General features: G+C 43.6%; 1 protein-coding gene across 2 annotated transcripts in view; it reads right to left on the bottom strand.

Moving 5' to 3' along the window:
- pgr (progesterone receptor) overlaps window positions 1–20,975 on the bottom strand; it is a 119,796-nt gene that overhangs the window by 64,206 nt on the left and 34,615 nt on the right. The window contains exons 1-2 of one of the 2 annotated variants that reach the window (XM_062974565.1): window positions 12,245–13,979; window positions 2,815–2,966 (exon numbers count right to left, since the gene is read on the bottom strand). In XM_062974565.1, coding sequence (XP_062830635.1) covers window positions 2,815–2,966; window positions 12,245–13,389 — 1,297 coding nt within the window. In that variant the 5' untranslated portion in view covers window positions 13,390–13,979. Of the gene's footprint in view, window positions 1–2,814; window positions 2,967–12,244; window positions 13,980–20,975 lie in introns of those variants that run through there. The other variant, XM_008108067.3, reaches the window with a different exon arrangement.

The following is a 20,975-nucleotide window of genomic DNA, read 5'->3' on the forward strand; positions in this document are numbered from 1 at the left end:
GAAACAACTGCAAATTATTTTGCCTCCTTATTATCCAACATATTTGCTTATCCAACATTCTGCCGGCCCGTTTATGTTGGATAAGAGAGTCTCTACTGTATTTAAATAAGAAAAAGTAAGATGCAGCAAGCCTTAATCTGATACATTTCTCCATCACTTCACCTCCTCTCAGGATGGATCTACACTGCCCTATATCCCAGGATCTGATCCCAGATTATTTGTTTATCCCAGATTATCTGGCAGTGTAGACTTATATAATCCAGTTCAAAGGAGATAATCTGGGATCAGATCCTGGGATATAGGGCAGTGTAGATCTAGTCTCACCTGTTGATAGAAAGACTCTTCATTAACCATATATTGCCATGCCATCTAGAGCAAGTAACTGTGAGTAACTGCGCTTCCATACAGGACAAAAATCTGTGCTGAAGCAGTTTTTAAAACTCACTTTGGCAAGGTTTTGTGTCTCTACAAGCCCCCAAAAACCTGGGCTTTCCTGAGGGAGTGGAGTGGCTACATGCCATCCTGATTACAATCAAAACGGCATGCAGCCAACCTGAAGCCCCCCAAATGTACCCCTAAAATAACAGTAAGACTTACCTGGATGCCATAACGTTCCTCCTTGTGCCCTCCTGACACAAGGAAATGATGCACCAGGAGATGGGGCAGCAAGGAAAAAATGTCTCCTCATCCCCGCCCTCTGGTCTCCTGGCTCATAATTTCTTCAGGTCAGGAAAGTATCAGAAGGAATGCCTGGTAAGTTTAACTTTATTTTTAGGGGTACATTTGGGGTTTGGGGGAAGGGGGTGCCCGCCCTCTCAGTTTTTAGAGGGCTGTGTGGATTGGGCGTGGGGACCGTGTCATGTAATTCCTAGACCCAATCCACAGACTGCCCACACCTGATAAAACCCGGATCTTATCTTTAAATACAGATACAGTATTGCCAAGTGTTTAATTAGTTTGCTCTTACCAGAAGCACTGTCTAGACACCTCCAGTAAAACTGAGACAGATCCCGCATTATGGGTTTGTCTAGATAGGCCCTATGTGTAGTATTAAAAACGAATTTCAAACCACAGTATCTAACGTCAGTGATGGATGGTAGTTTCCATGTCAGTGGGGCAAAGGCTGGATCTACACTGCCCTCTGTCCCAGGATCTGATCCCAGATCATCTGCTTTGAACTGGATTATATGAGTCTACACTGCCAGATAATATGGGATAAGAAGATAATCTGTGATCAGATCCTGGGATATAAAGCAGTGTAAATCCAGCCATAAATGTCAGAGTTTAGTACGTACTTTGAAAGAGTTATCCAAGACTGAATCTTCACTGCCATATAATGCGGTTTCAGAATGCAGATTAACTGCATTGAACTGAATTATATGGCAGAGTAGACTCAAATAAACTAGTTAAATGCCAAGGTTATTATGTGTTTTCCGGGCTGTATGGCCATGTTCCTGACGTTTCGCTCACATCTATGGCAGGCATCCTCAGAGGTTGTGAGATATAAACATTCCTTGCTTAGTTTCTCCTCACAACCTCTGAGGATGCCTGCCATAGATGTGGATGAAATGTCAGGAGAGAATACTTCTGGAACATAGCCATACAGCCTGGAAAACACACAACAACTCTGTGATCCCGGCCATGAAAGCCTTCGACAACACATACTTAAATGCCGCTAATCCGAATTCTGAAACTGTATTATATGGCAGTGTAGATACAGCCTGTAGTTTCTAACTCTTAGCGAATTCACTATCCCACTGACATCAGCCTCAAATTGTTCATGTTATTTTTTTGATCTGGAGAACAAAGGAAGTTGTAGTTAAGTAAATGTAAATGTAAGAAAACAGATTCTACATGTATAGCCCATTTCAAAGGGAGCAGTTATGTTAAGTCTATGTTACAAAAAAAAATAATAATAAAACCAAACAAGAATCTTATAACACCTTAAAGAATAAAGCTTTCATCACAAAAGAACTGCTCTCAAACTGGGTACTGTCTTATGCTAGCAAGCAAACTAGCTATTGTTTTATTCAGGTATTTATAAAACAAGTCTACAGTCTCACGTATGATATACTTCCATTGTAATTTTCCATAAGCAGAACCGTTCTCTGGAGAAAACTCATCACACAAAATTACAGAAGATATAGATCACAGAAAATTTGAACTAATGGAAGAGAACAATGAACTTTCTGAAATGTTTATCTCTGTAAAATCTCTCAGAAGAACTGAAAACATCACCAGAATTGAATTGTCTAGATGGCCAAAAAAACCCCAAAACAATAAAATATTTCCATCTTATGCTGGTCTACTGAGCATTAAGCAGGCACAAAAGTAGTCAAACAGTAGTTTGTTGTGGCATCAGAGCAGTCTGGAATAAAAGGGAAAATATCTCACAAAACTACAGATTCACAGCACTGACCCATGACACTTAATGTGGTCTCAATTCTGCAGTATTGATATAGCCTTTGCCATCAAATGCTTGTTCAAATTTAAATTAAAAACAAGACTTTTTAATAAAAATAAAAATTAAATAATAATTATTATTTGTCACTTTTTTCCCTTAAAGAGACTAAAAAAATCACAGGAGCTGTAGTTTAACGAAGCACCAACAGAGATGGAGAAAGATATTATATAACTACAACTTCCATTATTCAATACCATTGAGTCATAGCAGTTAAAATGGTATCAAACTGCATTAATTCTACAGTGTATACACCCTAAGAGTGATACTTGCTATCTCTATAATTGACAACTGGGAAGAGGTTTGCTGAACATTAGAATAGGATCATGGCAAGAAACGCCCCTGAGAATTACCTTCCATTGCTCTCTTGAAGAAGACTTTGCAGCTTCCACAGGTGAGAACTCCATAGTGACATCCTGAAGCTTCATCGCCACAGATAAGACAGATCTTCTGAGGCAAAGATTCAAAACCATACTGGGGGCTCTGGCCAGGTTCCATATCTGATCTAAATAGAAGACAAAAAAGTGAAGGTGTTAAAATGGAAGGCATTGTGGCAGAACATTACCACCCTCCTCCCTCAAAAAAACCTTTCCATAGTTAACCACTTTGAAAATATTTTCATAAAGCTGTTTAACGTGGCATAAATGCTAGTCAGATAATTGATGTATAAGAACAACCACTGATAAGATGTTAAGCAATTAAACCACTATGGATTACCCCTCTGCAGGCTGTCTTCCACCTCAGTTTGCTCAACTAGGCGCTGACATTAGAATGAGCCCATCTGCGGGGAAAAGACAATATGACCCCATATGCACTGGATATATTTATCAGGACTTTGCATGGAGATATATATATACACACACACACACACACACACACACATATATAGTGTCAGGAGCAACCTGAGTCGCTTCTGGTGTGAGAGAATTGGCCGTCTGCAAGGGCATTGCCCAGGGGACGCCCGGATGTTTTGATGTTTTTACCATCCTTGTGGGAGGCTTCTCTCATGTCCCCGCATGGAGCTGGAGCTGATAGAGGGAGCTCATCCGCGCTCTCCTTAGGTGGGATTTGAACCTGGCAGCCTTCAGGTCAGCAACCCAACCTTCAAGTTACAAAGCTTTAATCCTCTACGCCACCAGAGGCTCCGCATGGATATATCAAACCATGGGAAATAGCAAACCCTACTGAGTGAATTACATTTATCTCTCTAGACATCACTAGATCCTCCAGCGTGATTTTATGGTCACTTTCCAGCAAAAGAATATCACAGAATTATCTGGAGAACCTAGAAAATAAATAGCAAGGACATATTTTGTCAGATATCAATGGAACTGCAGGTACCAGTTCCACCAATACCAAGAAATGATGTCATGTGGAGAGAAACAACAGGAAGACATGATTGACCATTTCTTTTAAAAACACTCTTCCTATCTGCTTTACATGTAAAGAAAGAGTTCTGCTGATGTCTTAAAAGTTATAGTCCTAAATTGTACTAAGGCTTCTAGAACAAGAAGTAATGTGTTCTAGTTTGATAATCTTTTCTTTGGACTCCTAGACTTTACAATCCTCAACTTCACAAATGGAATCTAACTTGATAAATGGTTTCAGCATGCAAAAAGTAACACAAAAAGCTCATAAATCAGGTTGGGCAAACAACAGAAGTATTCAGGGGCTTGTTGTGGTTGCTGTTCCTTTGAGTCACTTCTAACTTCCATATGATATTATTTTTAGTGCCCTCTTTTTGCTTGATAGTCAGACAATGCTTCTTGTAAGTTAGAGCACGGTGCAGGGTATCTTCCAAGTATTTTGCTGTGCTGCAATGCTCCAGTGGGATTCCTTCCCAGGTAATCCTCAGAGCTTGAAATGCTTGTCTGTTCTTAAGGTGAAAAGCACACGTCTGAGTTTTAGATGGATTAGGAATCAGCTGATATTCACTGTAATAGACAGTAAGAGCACCTAAAGCTTCAGAGAACTTCTGTTCAAGCATTTCAAAGCTCCCTGCTTGGGTGGTGATGGCATGATCATCAGCATAGATGAAACTTTCTGTCCCTTCTGACAGTGGCTGATCATTTGTGTAAATATTAAACATTGGTGGAGCAAGCAGGCTCCCCTGAGGCAGGCCGTTCTTCTGTTTTCGCCATCTGCTTCTCTGGCCCTGAAACTCAAGAAAAAAGCTCCAGTATTGTAGCAGACTTCCTATGAAGCGGGTGAGGTGGTCATCCTTTGTGATATTATAAGTTTTTCTCAGGAAAAAGCAATGATTTACAGTGTCACAAAGCTGACTGGCACAATCTGGAGATCACAACCAAACACAGTAAAGTCATCTACCCTTGTGCTTTGCTACTCTGCTGCTGAATATGCATGCCCAGTGTGGAACACATCTCACCACATTAAAACAATGGATGTGGCTCTTAAAGAGACATGCCACATTATCACTGGATGTCTATGCCCTACACCACTGGAGAAATTATACTGTTTAGCCGGTATTGCACCACCTGAAATCTGACGGGAAGTAGCAGCCAACAATGAAAGGACCAAGGCAGTGACATCTCCGGCCCATCCCTTGTTCGGATATCAACCAGCACTCCAACACCTTAAATCAAGAAATAGTTTTCTAAGATCTACCATCTCAGCAAGCGAGAGTCCAAAAGTGGCAGGCTAAAACCCAGAACCTCAAACCATGATACCAATGAGAGACTCCTTCTTGAGCATAAAGAAGACTGGGTGACTTGGAAGGCACTGAACAAACTGTGATCTGGCACCACAAGATGCAGAGCCAGCCTTAAGAAATGGGGCCACAACATGTGAGTGTGGAGAAGAACACACCACAGATCACCTATTACAATGCAGGCTGAGCCCTGCCACATTGACAATGGAGGACCTTCTTATAGAAACACCAGAGGCACACAAAGTGGCCAGCTACTGGTCAAAGGACATTTAGTATAATGCCAAGTTTTTAACCTTGTTTGTGTTTTTTAAAAACATTACAACGGTAATCCACTTGATCCACTTTTGAAATGATAAATAAATAACTATTTCCAAATTATGGAAATCCTAAGGCAAACCTATCACAGGCTTTTCTTGGAAAAGTGTGTTCAGAAGTGATTACCATTGCCTTCTGTGAGATTATGACTTGCTCAAGATCACTCAATGGATTTCATAACCAAGCAGAGATTCAAACCCTGCTCTCTAGAGTCATATTCCAATGCTCACGCAATTACATCACAATGGCTTCCCTAAATTTCATTACCTGCCAATTAAAAATATTTCCACATGGATTACCCAACAAAGGATTCCCTTGAATAGGTATACAATTTTAAATATGAAACTTTAATACATGTTGAGCATCCCTTATCTAGAATTCTGAAATCCAAAATACTCCAAAATTGAAAGTTGTCCATTTAGGTGGCTGACAGTGACCCCTGTGCTTTCTGATGATTCAATGTACACAAACTTTGTTCCATGACCAAAATTATTCAACATTTTTTGAATAAAATTACTTTCAAACTATGTGCATAAGGTGTCTATGAAACATGAGTGGATTTCATGTTTAGACTTGGGTCCCATCTCCAAGATATCTCATTAAGTACGTGCAAGTATTCCAAAATCTTGGGGCGTGAAGGAGGGGATCTGAACTACAGAATATTTCTGGTCACAAGCACTTCAGATAAGGATACTCTGCCTGTATTACCAGATTAATAAAGACTATTTCTGAAACAATCTTCACATATATATATATAGCCTTTTTATATTAAAGCAAACTAGCACAGCTCTTGTGCTAAAATAAATCAGTCTCTTCATGTTTGATAATGAAACAGATTAATTAAATGAACTAAAATATGTTCAATAGATTCCAATCCGTTAGCGTAATTATAAACAAAGAGAATGTTTTTATTAATATGGTACTTCTTACTACAGCTGCATTAGTAAAACAAATTCTTTCTTGGAAACATATGTTCCTTCAAGAGAGATATCTTTCAGGGGTGTTCTTGAGCAAGTTACACCCTCTCAGTCTAGACTCAGAGGAAGGCAAAGGCAAATTCCTTCTGAATAAATGATATGGTTTATCATATGTCAGGAAGGACTTTAAGGCACACAGCAATTGAACCAATTCCCTAGAAACATGGTGATGTCTCCTCTGGAATTCTTCAAAAAGAGGTTGGATCTATGAGGGATGTTCTGGCTAGAGATCCAAGCATTGAGCAAGAGATTGGAATTCATGGCCCAGGAGGATCCTTTGCAACTCTATGATTCTACAAAAACAAACAGAATGCATATGTAGTTTTCCCAACTCAAAGACAACAGGCCAGGGAGCTGCTTTACAGACCTGTAGTTTCTTACATAACCCCTTGAAAGTATATTGCGAATGGCACAATTTATATCTTTCTGAATTTCACTGCACTCTGATCGGACTCTCACAAGACTGCAAATGTCCTTAAATACCAAAGGTTTGGGTATTGTACTCCATCAATGTATCTGAAGAAGTGGTCTGAAATTCATTAAAGCTTGTGCTAAAACAAAACAGTTAATTTTAAAGACGTCACTCGATTATTTCTGCTAAATTCAAATTCACACTCTGGTAGGATGTGGATCATTAGAAAAGAGAATTAAAATCTGGCAGAAGAAATAAAGCACTGTGGACGGAAGTGGATCATTGCGAAAAGGGTTTAAAATTTGGTTGCAGAGGGAGAGAGGCAAGGATATGGATTGTTGGGAAAGAGATTTCAAAGCAGGAAAGCAGTAAGGAGGCAGATTGTTGAGAAAGAGATTTAAAATCTGGTAGTAGGAGAAAGCCAAAGATATGGATCATTGGAAAGAGGTTTGAAACCCGGCAGCAGAAGGAGAGCAGCAAGGATTTGGTTGATTGGGAAAGGGTTTAACATTTTGCAACAGCAGGAGAGACAAGGAGGTGGATTGTTGGGAAAGAAGTTTAAATGAGACAGAGGGCCCTTCCACACAGCCATATAACCCAGAATATCAAGGCAGATAATCCACAATATTCACTCTGAGTCCATGCTGCCATATAATCCAGTTCAAAGTAGATAATGTGGGATTTTATACACCTGTATGGAAGGGACCAGAGTCTTCATGGTAGAAAAGTGAACAGTGGAGTGGAGGCTGGCAAGTTTTACAGTACATGGAAGGGCTGGCAAAGAGCAGGAAATGGTTTGGAGGAAGGACTACAATGTAGCTAGATAACAGTCACAAACTCACAAATACAGGGGGACCCAAGTTACAAACAAGATAGGTTCTGTAGGTTCTTAAACAGAATTTGCATGTAAGTCAAACAGGTTCATTTTAAAGTGCCACTATATACACACACACACACACACACACACACACACACACACACACACACGTTAATTTTGGATAGCATAGTGAAGGTGTTTGTTTTGCTGTCTGTGCCTCTGTTCAGAAGATTTCATCTCACTTGCTGTTCCTGTGATAATTGGATTTTGAAAAATTTGGCTTGTTGTGTAAACAAGGATTGGTGAGAAAGCTTCAGTGAAGACACTTTTTTCCCATGATACTTCTTTTAAGAGTGAATTTCCCTTCCGAGGGGTAGATTTCTCTCACTTCCTGTTGTCTCTGCCCGTTCTTAACTATGACTCATTTGTAAGTTGGATGTTTGTAATTTGAGGACTGCCTGTAATCATATCTGTAAAATGGAAACCCATAAATATGGGGGTAAGATTGTAAAATAAAGTAGCACTGAGTTCCCAGCAAATCTTGCTTTATGAAAACAACAAACTGCAATATGCCTTTGATTCACATTTTTCTTCACCTTCATTCCAGTTAACTAAACTAGTGTCACACAGCTTTAATCCTGGGCTAATCATGACTACAGTTTGTTGAAACAGACCCATTTTGTATCCTAGGTTATGAACTGCGTTCATTTCAAAACCAGAACCATTGCCCATCTAGATAAGAGGAAATGGCAAGCTGGATTTCATCAAATTTAAGAACCAAATCTTTTCCATTCCACTGAGTGCAACAGAAGAGAGGAGTGGAACCAACAATCCCAATCACATCAATCACTAGCTTGTCATGTTGTCTATGCCATCTTATTGATCTGTCTCACCGGGTGAAGCCAGGATATAATTTTACATGATGCTATTCTTCTATCAGTGATGTACCAACAGTATTGTAAAGAAGTCCCAAATAAAGTGGTAATAGATCATGTCCACTAACTCCAGCAAAGTTTCTTTGTATAACAACAGATTGAGATTTGAGTTTGGATTTATTATTGCACGCTGCTTTCCATCATACTCCAATACCTTCGTACATCTTTACAGTTTGCTCTGCACTCATGAAACTTGTTCTCTGTCAATAAGGAGTACAGTACTCAATGTTCTCCACAGGACTAGCATCCAGTGAATTCATAATATTGGTACATAACCCATCTCTTTGACTATATAATGTATCTCTTTCATTTTTTTCTGATTGGATCAAATAACTATGACAGAACATCACATGTTCATTTATGTACACAGAAATATACATTTTTAATTGAAGCTTTCTTAAATTTGTGCCAGACATACCTTGTATCCCTGACATTAATTCACAAGTGCATGGTATTAAGGTTCCTAAGTATCCACAGTGGCATGACAGTTAATAGTCTTATTTGTGTGCGTATTGAGTCTTTTGTGCCTTTAAGGAACCACGATCAGCTATATCTGTTTGAATAATAGCTGTAGCATGCGACTAAAACATAAAACATTATGGTTATAGCATATTTGTTAAAGATATGAGATTACAACCTACTATGAACGCAGAAAAGAATTGTAATGATGCATTATAAATTGATCTACTGAAAGCAGCACTTTAGAGAAAATTATTTCTAAAACAAACCAAACTTGGAAGAAGGGACGGCCTGGAGGGCAATACTATTGTTACAACTGTGTTGGTGTGTGTGTGTTTGTTCAAACATCTTCATAATACATACATATGTGCATACCATATCTGTCAGTGGTTTAAGCATTGTTCTAGGACTCTGAAGACCAGGATTTGAATACTTATTGTACTTGGCCATGAAAGCCCTCTGGGTGATTCTGGGCAAGTCATACACTCACAAACTGTCATAGGTTTGCCTTAGGATTATGGTCCCCAGATGTTTTTGGCCTACAACTCCCAGAATTCCCAGCCAGTTTACCAGCTGTTCGGATTTCTGGGAGTTGAAGGCCAAAAACGTCTGGGGACCCCAGGTTGAGAACCACTGCCTTAGGGTTATCATATGTTGAAACGGGCTTGAGGCACGCAACATGGAGTATACCTTGCAATTGATGGCACCCTAGATTCATTGGTTTTTAGAGCCTGTAAAATGGGGGAGTGCTTACTTTCAGGGAGTGGTAGTGAGGAGAAGGTGGAGGGAAAAAGGCTCCAAGCCAATAATGGCTCTGGTTTTGGTGTGTTTTTTTTAATACCGTAACCTCTGAGAGAGAAAGAGGAGAAAGAGGAGGGAGGTCCACAACACCTCTACCAGCCCTCACCATTTTGTCATCAGTCTGTCAGCCTTTTGTTTGCCAATCTGGCTGAATTAAGCCCCACCTCCTGCTTCTCCTATCTCCCCAGCAGCCCATAGAGCTAGCAAAAACTCCACATATAGTAAAATGAATTCCATGTTGAAACAAAAAAGGAGGCATTGTGAAGTTCTAAAAATATAATACGGCCCCAATTAAGCTTTAAAAAAGGGGTACTTTTATATTAAATAGCGGTTTAAGGATTGGAGTATGACTTTGGAAACCAGGGTTTGAATACTTGCTTGGCCATGAAAGCCCCGAGTGATCTTGGGCAAGTCATACACTTTTTCAATTTTATTTTTTGAGTGGGGTTGTAAGTTTTAAATTTAAATTTAATTGTATTTGTTGCATTTTAACTTCATATGCACACACTAGTATTTTTTTTAATGTATTTGTTTTGCCTTGGCCAATGAGGAGGTCTTCTGGAAGCTGAAGTCCAAAATACCTGGAAGGCCCAAGTTGGAGAAACACTCACTGGATGGCCCTTTGCAAAGGGACAAAACATGGGGGGGGGGGGGTTCCCATACAACTTTATGGTACTTTGGCCCCATATTATCACCTGATAGAGCTCAAATAGGAGAATAGAAGGGACTCAAATAGGAGAGGGAGAGGTTGCCTCTATACAACTTTTATGATACTCTGACCATATATTCCTACTGATATATTTCAAATAGGATGAGCAGAAGAGAGGCAAGGCAAGAAGGGGCAACAGGTTCCCATGATATATGTAGCTCAAATAGAGCAAATAGAAGGTAGGCAAGGGGAAAGAGGTTTCCATGAAACTTTATGATACTCTGACCCCATATTCCCTTCTGATATAAGTTCAAATAGAGAGAGAAGAAGAGTTGCAATGCAAGAAGAGGGAAGTTGCCAGACAACTTTATGGTGCTCTGGCCCCATATTCCCACCGGATACAGCTCAAATAGGGTGAACAGAAGGGATGCAAGGGAGGGGGAGGGGTTGCTATACAACTTTATGGTCTGACCTGATCTACCTCAAATAGGGAGAGCAGAAAGGAGGCAGTTCCCCTACAACTTTATGATACTCTGACCATATGTAGTCCTACCTGATATATCTCAAATAGGGAGAGTAGAAGGGAGGTAAGGGGGCACTGCATACAACTTTGTGGTGCTCTGGCCCCATAGTCCCACCTAATACAGTTCAAATAGGGTGAATAGAAGGAACACGAGGGATGGGGAGAGGTTGCCTCCATACAACTTGATGATACTCTGACCATATATTCCTACCTGATATAGCTCAAATAGGGTGAGCAGAAGAGAGGCAAGGCAAGGTGGCGGGGGGGGGGGGGGGGAGAAAGGTTGCCATACAACTTTATGGTACTCTGACCCCATATTCCCTCCTGATATAACTCAAATGGGGAAAGAAGAAGGGAGGTAAGGGCGCGGGGAGGTTCGCATACAACTTTATGATACGCTGACCATACAGTCCTATCTGATATATCTCAAAGAGGGAGAGCAGATGGGAGGCAAGTGGGTGTTGCATACAACTTTATGGTGCTCTAGTCCCATATCAGGAGCCCCGGTGGCAAAGTGTGTTAAAGCATTGAGCTGCTGAACTTGCAGACTGAAAGGTCCCAGGTTCAAATCCCAGGAGCGGAGTGAGTAGATTAATAGGTACCGCTCCGGCAGTCATGCCGGCCACATGACCTGGAGATGTCTATGGACAACGCCGGCTCTTCGGCTTAGAAATGGAGATGAGCACCAACCCCCAGAGTCAGACATGACTGGACTTAACGTCAGGGGAAACCTTTACCTTTACCTAGTCCCCTGGGCCGTAGCCAGAAAAAAATTTCGGGAGGGGTTTTGAAAATTTCGGCGGGGGGGGGGGGGGGTTGAACCCCTAGCACCCCCTCCCCTGGCTACAGATCTGTCAATATCTGCTTGAGATAGTGCCTGGAGGGACTCTTAATGTTTTGCATCTCATAGACTTAGCATGGGGATTTGGTTAACCAGTTAAAATTCATGAGTAAACCAGGGTTTTTTTTATAACCTGAAAAATTTCGGGGGGGGGGGTTGAACCCCTAACCCCCCCCCCCCCCCCCCCCCCCCCCGCTACCGGCCTGCTAGTCCCATATCCCTTCCTGATCTCGCTCAAATTAGGAGCAGGAGGGAGGCAAGGGGGCCATACAAACTTTATGATATGCATTCCCACTTGATCTCTCTCAAATAGGGCGAGTGGGAGAGAGGAAAGGCACGGGGGAAGTTCCCATCCAACTTTGTGGTGCTGACCTCTGAAGTCCTACCTGATGCATCCGAAATAGGGCGAGTAGAAGGGCGGCAGGGCGTCTTTGAAGCCGGCCAGGTGCTGGCTAGCGGGGAAGGCGAGGGGCTGGTAGAAGGCCTGGGGCGAGGCGAGGGGGGCGGCGGAGGCGGAGGCGGAGGGGAGGCTGAGGCCGAGGCCGGAGTCCCGCGTGGGGAGGCAGGCGGGGGCGGGGGTCCTGCAGGGCGCGGCTCCGTACGAGGCGGCCATCTCCGCCTTGTAGAGGACGCTCTCCAGCGCCGAGGAGGGGGCTTCGTGGGGGGCGGCCCCGTTGCCCACGCTGTTCTTGAGCAGCGCAGGAGGCGGGAGCGGCGGCCCGGGGTTCCCCGACGGCTTGGCGTTCAGGTAGGCGCCGTTTTTGCCCAGGGTCTCCTCCTTGATCTTGAGCCCGGCCTGCGCGTCCCCGGGGTGGCTGTTGTGCTGCGGATACATATAAGGCGCCAAGTCCAGCGAGGGCGGCGAGGCGGAGGCAGAGGCAGAGGCGGCGGCGAAGGCTCCCCTCCCGCCCCCGTTGGGGAATCCCTCCCCGTCCAGCAGCTGCCGAGTCCTGGCCGCCAAGTAGGCCGAGTTGAGGGGCAAAAGGCTGAGGAAGTCGTGGCCTCCGTCGGCGGCGAGCGGGAGCCGAGTGCCGGGCCCCGAGGCGGGCTTTCCTCCTTCCTTCCCTTCCTTGCCTTCCCCTTCCTCCTCCTCCTCCTCTTCTCCGTCCGCCTCCTTCGAGGGCAAGGCTTCGTTGGCGGACTGGGGCTCGTCTCCGTCGGGTTTGCCCTCAAACTGCGCCCTTTCGGCGCCGAAAAAGGGCCACGTCGGGGCTGGATTGGCTTGAGGGAAGGAGGAGGGGGGCGCAGGGGTCAGGAGGGTCTCCAGGACCCGGTCCAGGGAAGGGCAGCCTCCCTCGGCATTGCCCTCCTCCTCCTCCTCCTCCTCGTCTTCTTCCTCCTCCTCCTCCTCCTCTTCTTCCTCTCCATCCTCACAACTTCTGGGATACAAGATCCCATCCAGGGATAAGTCTATGGCTTCGAAAGCCTCCCTTCGAGGGAACGGCTCTTGGGTTGGTAGCAGGTGCGAAGAAGAAGCAGCAGCAGCAGCGATGAAATCCCTGGCGTCGCTTTTGGTCTTCACGTCTTTCATGGTCGGGAGAGTCAATAAACGCACTTCTGAGGCTACCAAAGGCGGGCAGAGCGGGTCCAAGCCTTGTCCCCAATCCACATCTCTTGTTTCCCCCCCAAAATTTCTTCTCTCAGAGCTCCTCTCCCATCTCTTTCCCTCGAGAGCCCTGCGTTGAGAATAAGGCGCTCAAAAGCTCCCAAGGAAACGCGGCTCTTCTTTCTCCCTTCGGTTTTGCGCTGATGTCTCTGGCAGCGAGTCCTAAAAGCCTATCAAGAAAGTTAACTGCCTTGAAAGTGGAGGCTCCCAAGATCGCTCTGTAGGCACACGCCACTCAAAAGCGCAAGGATACTTTGTTGTTGTTGTAGCGGATTCGAAAAGCGGGCTCCAGAAAGTGGTCTTGAAGGGAGCCAGCGGGGAATTACGGCTGCCTTGGCGCTCTTCGCCCTCTTTCTCCAATGGGAACTCGCGCGGGGTTTTCTCTCTCTTTCTCTCTCTCTCTCTCTCTGGCACTGGCTGCCTGCCTTGAACGGCGAAGCAACAGGCGGCTGCCAGAAGGGTCACCCCGAACCTGGCGACCTTCTAGGAGGGAAAGAAGTGCAACTAAACTGCGGAGAAGAGCAGCAGAACTTTCATTCCAATCCGAGCTCGGCCCTGACCCCTAGTGGCCGAAGCGCCTCACGCCAGACTCTTGCTCCGACCTGCAGAGAAGGCAGGGGCTGCAATTCTACAGGCAGCCCCAGAGTTATAGACATCCGACTTACAAAGGACTCGTAGTTAATAATGGGGGTGAGACAACAAGAAGTAAGAGAAATCTACCCCTCGGAAGGGGAATTCACTCCTGAAAGAGTTATCATAGGGAAAACGTGTCTCCACTGAAGCTTTCTCACCAATCCTTGTTTCCACAACAAAACATTTTTTTCCAAAAATTATTTATTTATTTATTTATTTACAGTATTTATATTCCGCCCTTCTCACCCCGAAGGGGACTCAGGGCGGATCACATTATCTACATATAAGGCAAACATTCAATGCCCATAAACACATCGAACACAGACAGACAGACAGACAGACGCAGAGGCAATTTAACCTTCTCCTGAGGGGATGTTCGATTCTGGCCACAGGGGGGAGCAGCTGCTTCATCATCCACTCTGATGGCACTTCCTCACTTCCTCATTCCAACGTTGTAAATTAGTTAAACTTGCCTCCCCACTTTTTATAAGTGGTACCTTATTTCCTACTTGATAGATGCACCTATCTTTTGGGTTGCTAGGTCAGCAATGAGCAGGGGCTATATTTTATTTTTAATTGACGGGTGCTCACCCCGCCACGGGCTGGCCAATTATCCAATAATCCAATTATCACAGGGACAGAAACTGAGGTGAAATGTTCTGAACAGGGACACAGACAGCAAAGGAGCATGTTGACCCTTCCCTATGCTATACATAGGGGCCGGGCTGTGGCACAGGCTGGTGAGCAGCCTGCTGCAATAAATCACTCTGACCATGAGGTCATGAGTTTGAGGCCAGCCCGTGGCAGGGTGAGCACCCGTCAATAAAAAAATAAAAAAATAGCCCCTGCTCGTTGCTGACCTAGCAACCCGAAAGATAGTTGCATCTATCAAGTAGGAAATAAGGTACCACTTGTACCTATAACTATAACTATTTTACGACGTTGGAATGAGGAAGTGCCGTCACAGTGGATGATGAAGCAGCTGCTCCCCCCCTGTGGTCAGACTCGAACATCCCCTCAGGAGAAGGTTAAATTGCCTTTGTGTCTGTCTCTGTCTCAGTTCTATGTGTATATGGGCATTGAATGTTTTCCCTATATGTATATAATGTGATCTGCCCTGAGTCCCCTTCGGGGTGAGAAGGGCGGAATATACTGTAAATTAAATAAATAAATAGCTAATAGCATAGATTTGGCTCAAGTTACATTTTAAAATATACCTGTACATACAGATTAAACTTAAGAACAAACCTACTAAACCTATGTGTTGTCGAAGGCTTTCATGGCTGGAACCACTGGGTTGCTGTGAGTTTACCAGGCTTTATGGCCATCTTCCATAAGCATTCTCTCCTGACGTTTTGCACACATCTATGGCAGGCATCCTCAGAGGTTGTGAGGTCTGTTGGAAACTTACTTACTTACTCCTCCTCGATGGATTGTCATATTGTCGTGGCGAGGGGGCTTGCGTGTTCCATTGAACCTATGGGCATAACCACCGGAGTCGTGCACTCCCAGGAGGGGCCACGTGGGAGGTTCCAAACCAAGCACAATACGAAGACCTGAAGAAGACCTGTTGGAAACTAGGCAAGTGGGGTTTATTTATCTGTGGAATGTCTAGGGTGGGAGAAAGAACTCTTGTCTGCCTGAGGCAAGTGTTAATGTTGCAATTGGCCAACTTGTTTAGCATTGAATAGCCTGGCAGCTTCAAAGCCTGGCTGTTTCCTGCCTAGGGGAATCCTTTGTTTGGAGGAGTTACCTGGCACTGCTTGTTTCTTGTCTGGAATTTCTCTGTCTTCTGAGTGATGTTCTTTATTTACTGTCCTGATTTTAGAGATTTTTTTTAATACTAGTAGCCAGATTTTGTTCATTTTAAGGGTTTCTTCCTTTCTGTTGAAATTCTCCACATGCTTATGGATTTCAGTGGCTTCTCTGTGTAGTCTGACGTGGTAGTTGTTAGAGTGGTCCAGCATTTCTGTGTTCTCAAATAATATACTGTGTCCAGGGCTGTTCGGCAATGGAACTCTCTGCCCCGGACTGTGGTGGAGGCTCCTTCCTTGGAGGCTTTTAAGCAGAGGCTGGATGGCTATCTGTCAGGGGTGCTTTGAATGCGATTTCCTGCTTCTTGGCAGGGGGTTGGACCATGAGGTCTCTTCCAACTCTACTATTCTATGATTCTATGATTCTATGGTTCATCAAGTGTTCTGCTATGGCTGATTTCTCTGATTGAGTTAAGTAAAGAGTTAAGACAAAGATCCACCCAGAGGAACGGTGTTCTTACCATGCTTCAAGGGAACCACTGACCACATAGGGAATCTGATGAAGAAACACAACATACAAACTATCTATAGACCCACTAAGAAAATCCAACAAATGCTATGGTCAGCGAAGGACAAGAGGGATCCTCTCACCTCTGCAGGAGTCTACCGTAGACCATGCAGCTGTGGGTAAGTCTACATAAGGACCACCGAACGCAGCATTGCCCAGACACGAATCAAGGAACATGAAAGGCACTGCAGACTAACTCAACCAGAGAAGTCAGCCATAGCAAAGCACTTAATGAACCAACCTGGACACAGAATATTATTTGAGAACACAGAAATGCTGGACCACTTTAACAACTACTTTGTCAGACTAAACAGAAAAACCATTGAAATCCACAAGCATGTGGACAATTTCAACAGAAAGGAGAAAACCATGATAATGAATAAAATCTGGCTACCAGTAGTTTAAAACTTTAAAATCAGGACAGTAAATAAAGAACACCACTCAGAAAACAGAGGAATTCCAAAGAGGAAACAATCAGGGCCAGCTAACACCTCCCAGCAAAGGATTCTTTCAGGCAGGAAACACCCATCTTTGAATCTGCAAGGCCATTAAAAGCTAATCAAGGTGATTAATTGCAACATTCAACAGACAAGAATTCTTTCTCCCAACCTGGACTTTTCACAGATATAGAAACCCCACTTTCCTGTATTCACACCTCTGAGGATGCCTGCCATAGATGTGTGTGAAATGTCAGGAGAGAATGTTTCTGGAACATGGCCATACAGCCCAGAAAACTCACCGCAACCCAGTGATTCCAGCCATGAAAGCCTTCGACAACACATTTAAGAACAAGTCTACTGTTCACATTTAAGAACAAGTCTATCTTGTTCATAACTTGGGGGCTGCCTGTACTATGGAATTAGTGCAGTCTGATACCACTTTGACTGCCAATACTCAATAGTATGGAATCATGGGAGTTTCTCTGAGAAATAGTATTGATGCTTCACCAAACCACAGCTCTCAGGATTCCATACAATTGAGCCATAGTAGTTAAAAGTGTTTCTTACTGCACTCAGTCTGTAGTTATTGGATGCACTCATTCAAACAAGCACTTCTTCCTCAAGCAAAGAAGAACACTCCATCATCCATTCTATTGTCAAACTGCTCTCATTTTCAGGAAGTTCTTACTCATGTTTAGCTGGAATCTCTCGTCATTTGCATTCATTGTCTAGTCTATGAAATGCTGGAAGACAAGCAATGCATAAAACTTTTGGTTTTGCAATAACTTAAAATCTATCAGTGGCACATTTAAAATGGAACTGGGCATCCAAAGAAAAGGAGCAAAAAAAGGTAGTTTTAAGATTGAAACATTATACTGAAGAACAGGATTCAAATCCCTGCTCAGCTGGGAAAGTAACTGGGCGACTTTAGGCAAGTTGCACACTTGGCCTCAGAAAAATCTTTTGCTAGGTTCACTTTAGGATCAAAACGACCAAAGGAATGTGAAATCATCAAGTCCTCAGATATTTCAACCTTCCTTTCCCCAAGATAAACATACCCAGATCTCTAAACCATTCCTAGTCGGACAGTGGTTCTCAACCTGTGGGCCCCCAGATGTTTTTGTAGTGTCTCAGAGCCCCCCGAGTCATGACCCCGTCGCCATTACGGAGCAGACTGAAGAAGAGATGGGGTTTCTGCCATTTCCGCATGATTCCGCTCCCTTCCAGATGTCCCCTGTTGACAGTTTTAGCCCACAGTTAATTAAAAAGGGCCTTGACTCACAGCCCGGTTCTCCAGAGAATGCTATGTTTGACCGCAAATTGTTTTGGGAAACTTCGCGCACGGAGAAGCAGATTTTGAGGAGAAGCGCTCGATTAGCGGAGAGAGCAAGTGTTAATTAAGCCGGTTCCCTTGAGAGTTCTCAGGGAGGATTGCATCTGGCAAGTTGTTGACTTTAGTCATTTTCCCTTGGGAAAGAGTTCAGACACCTGGCTGGAGAGGAGAGCAAAGTCTCATAAAAGTTCTGGGCGTCAACTGGCCTTTGCGGTGTTCAACGTGTCAGTTGAAGAATTCACATTGTCTCTAGTCCCACAGTGCGCTACTCTCGAGTAGACCGGCGTTGCATCTCATCTCCCTGTCAAGCCTTGACAGCGTTTCAGCTTTACCCCGACTAACTTTGCCTTGCTTTGCATCCTAGCCTTGGATTCGAGCCCTGGAACTCTTTGACAGATCTTGCCTTAATCCCCACTCAAACAGCCTAAAGGTTTGAGTGTGTTTCGGTTATTGGATTTAAAACTTTGAACTCTAATACTGGACATCTACTTTCATATTACTGGACTATATTTGACCGTTCCTGAAAGGTCTATTCCTGGACTACATACTCTGCTTATTTTTAGTTGTCTCCTTTATTTCCTTAATAAAGATATTAGATTGTTTATTGGCCTTCGTGTCTGATTCCCAGTGCTCATGCCGCCTGAGGTGTCACAGTTTTGGCCTTCCAGAAATCCTAATAGCTGGTAAACTGGCTGGGATTTCTGGGAGCTGTAGGCCAAAACACCTGGGGACCCACAGGTTGAGAACTGCTATAGTAGGGCTTGGCTTCCAGATCTTTCACCATTTTGATTGCCCTTCTCTAGCTTGTCCATCTCCTTGAATTGTGCCCATAACTGGACATTGTCTTCCAGGTGAGGTCTGACCAAAGTGGAATAGACACTATATTCCTGTTGATACAGCTTTTTTAATGAACATGTTGACTCATGTTCAGCTTGTGGTCTACTAAGACTCCTAGATTCCTTTCACAATACATGTGAAAGGGATCTAGGAATCTTAGTAGACCACAGGAGAGTGTACTCAAATATTGATAGATATTGAATATGTCAAGTGGTGAGGAGAAGACTGATCATATTATTTAAATATCTCAAGGTCTGTCACAGAGAGAAGGGAGCAGGCTTGTTCTCTGCTGTCCCAGAAGATAGAACAAGATGGTCTCAAGTTACAGGAAAGTAGATTTCAATGTCGGACAGCTTGAACTAAAAACCTCATGGAACACCAGCCACCTCTATGAACAACAACAGAATATATAGTTTTTGCACTAGAGATAACTAGCAGGCTGGATTGCTGCTTAGCAAACCTTACACAACTCTTTGAAATTGAACAAGTGACACAATTTACTTCTTCCCAAATCCCATTGCATTCTAATTCAATCCCCCAATCAATACAGGATCTTCAGCTAAAAGTATCCCCAACAGAGAGCTGTCCAGTGCTGTCCAGCAACATAAATGACTTTATGACAGGAATTCTAGGTGTGAGTTGTTTTTGTTTTGTTTTTTTTAAAAAATTATTATCTTACTTTCTGCAATGCCTGGAGTCTGCAAACTAAAGGGAATTGTAATTTGGAGACATAGAATTCTTATTTGGTGAGCAATGATTTTATTCGTCCCCACCCCACTCAAGAGAGATACACACACAATGCAGCTCTCCCATGTAGACTGAAATTCCTATTGGTTGTAGTTAAAATATGAAGCAATGTTGGGATTGGCAGTCTAACAACCTCATGGGGTGGCTTGCCTGCTATCCTTCCTGCCACACTGCCCAATGTTGCTCACTTCTGAATAGCTGTTCTGGAGCACTATTGTAGCTTTTGCTTGAAGAGTATATACAAATATTCCCTGCTATTTTGATGCCGAACTAAATTCCAGGCTTTAAGGCAACAAGTAACAGCTAAAATGCTTCTAGCAATTCACCTAGCATTACTTTAGCAGATGGGTGTAAATTTTAGCATATTCATTGGGTGCTTCTTGAACAGTACTTGTAACCACAAAACACCTTTTCCCCTTTAATTTCTGAAGCCATTTTGTTTTAAAGTATATTTTAATCATAAACAGGTGATGAGAAGAGCACTTGTGTCTGAGCAAATGAATTTTTCAAAAGAAAACATTGTTAGTTTTCTGTCTCAGTGGTACCTTGACATTTATTTTATTTCTTTCTAGAATGAAACTGATTATACGGAAGCTATTCTAACCAATTTCATGCCATTCAAGTGAGTCCAGAAGAGGTTACTGACATTCTGAATTAAAATCAAGTTTCATTCCAGGAGCAAACCCCTTTCTTCCCTTTATGTGTCTAAGTAAAAAGGTAAAGGTTTCCCCTGATATTAAGTCCAGTCATGTCTGACTCTGGGGGTTGGTGCTCATCTCCATTTCTAAGCCGAAGAGCCGGCGTTGTCCGTAGACACCTCCAAGGTCATGTGGCCGGCATGACTGCATGGAGTGCCGTTACCTTCCCACCGGAGCGGTACCAACTGATCTGCTCACACTGGCATGTTTTTGAACTGCTAGGTTGGCAGGAGCTGGAGCTAACAGCGGCTGCTCACGCCGCTCCCAGGGTTTGAACCTGGGACCTGTGTTTAAAGTAAACCAACAATGCAGAGCTTTCCAAATGAATAGGGGCTCAAGGGAGGGGCCTGTGGTGGGAAGGGAAGCATAGAATTATAAGAGACTTCCAGGAGGCAACCAGTTCAACCCCCTTCAGCCCAGCAGGAAGACATAGTCAAGGCCTTCCCAACAGATGGCCATCCAGCCTCAGTTCAATAATCTCCAGAGGAGATGACATTATAT

Source organism: Anolis carolinensis, chromosome 3, assembly GCF_035594765.1.
Source record: "Anolis carolinensis isolate JA03-04 chromosome 3, rAnoCar3.1.pri, whole genome shotgun sequence".
NCBI lineage: Eukaryota > Metazoa > Chordata > Lepidosauria > Squamata > Dactyloidae > Anolis > Anolis carolinensis.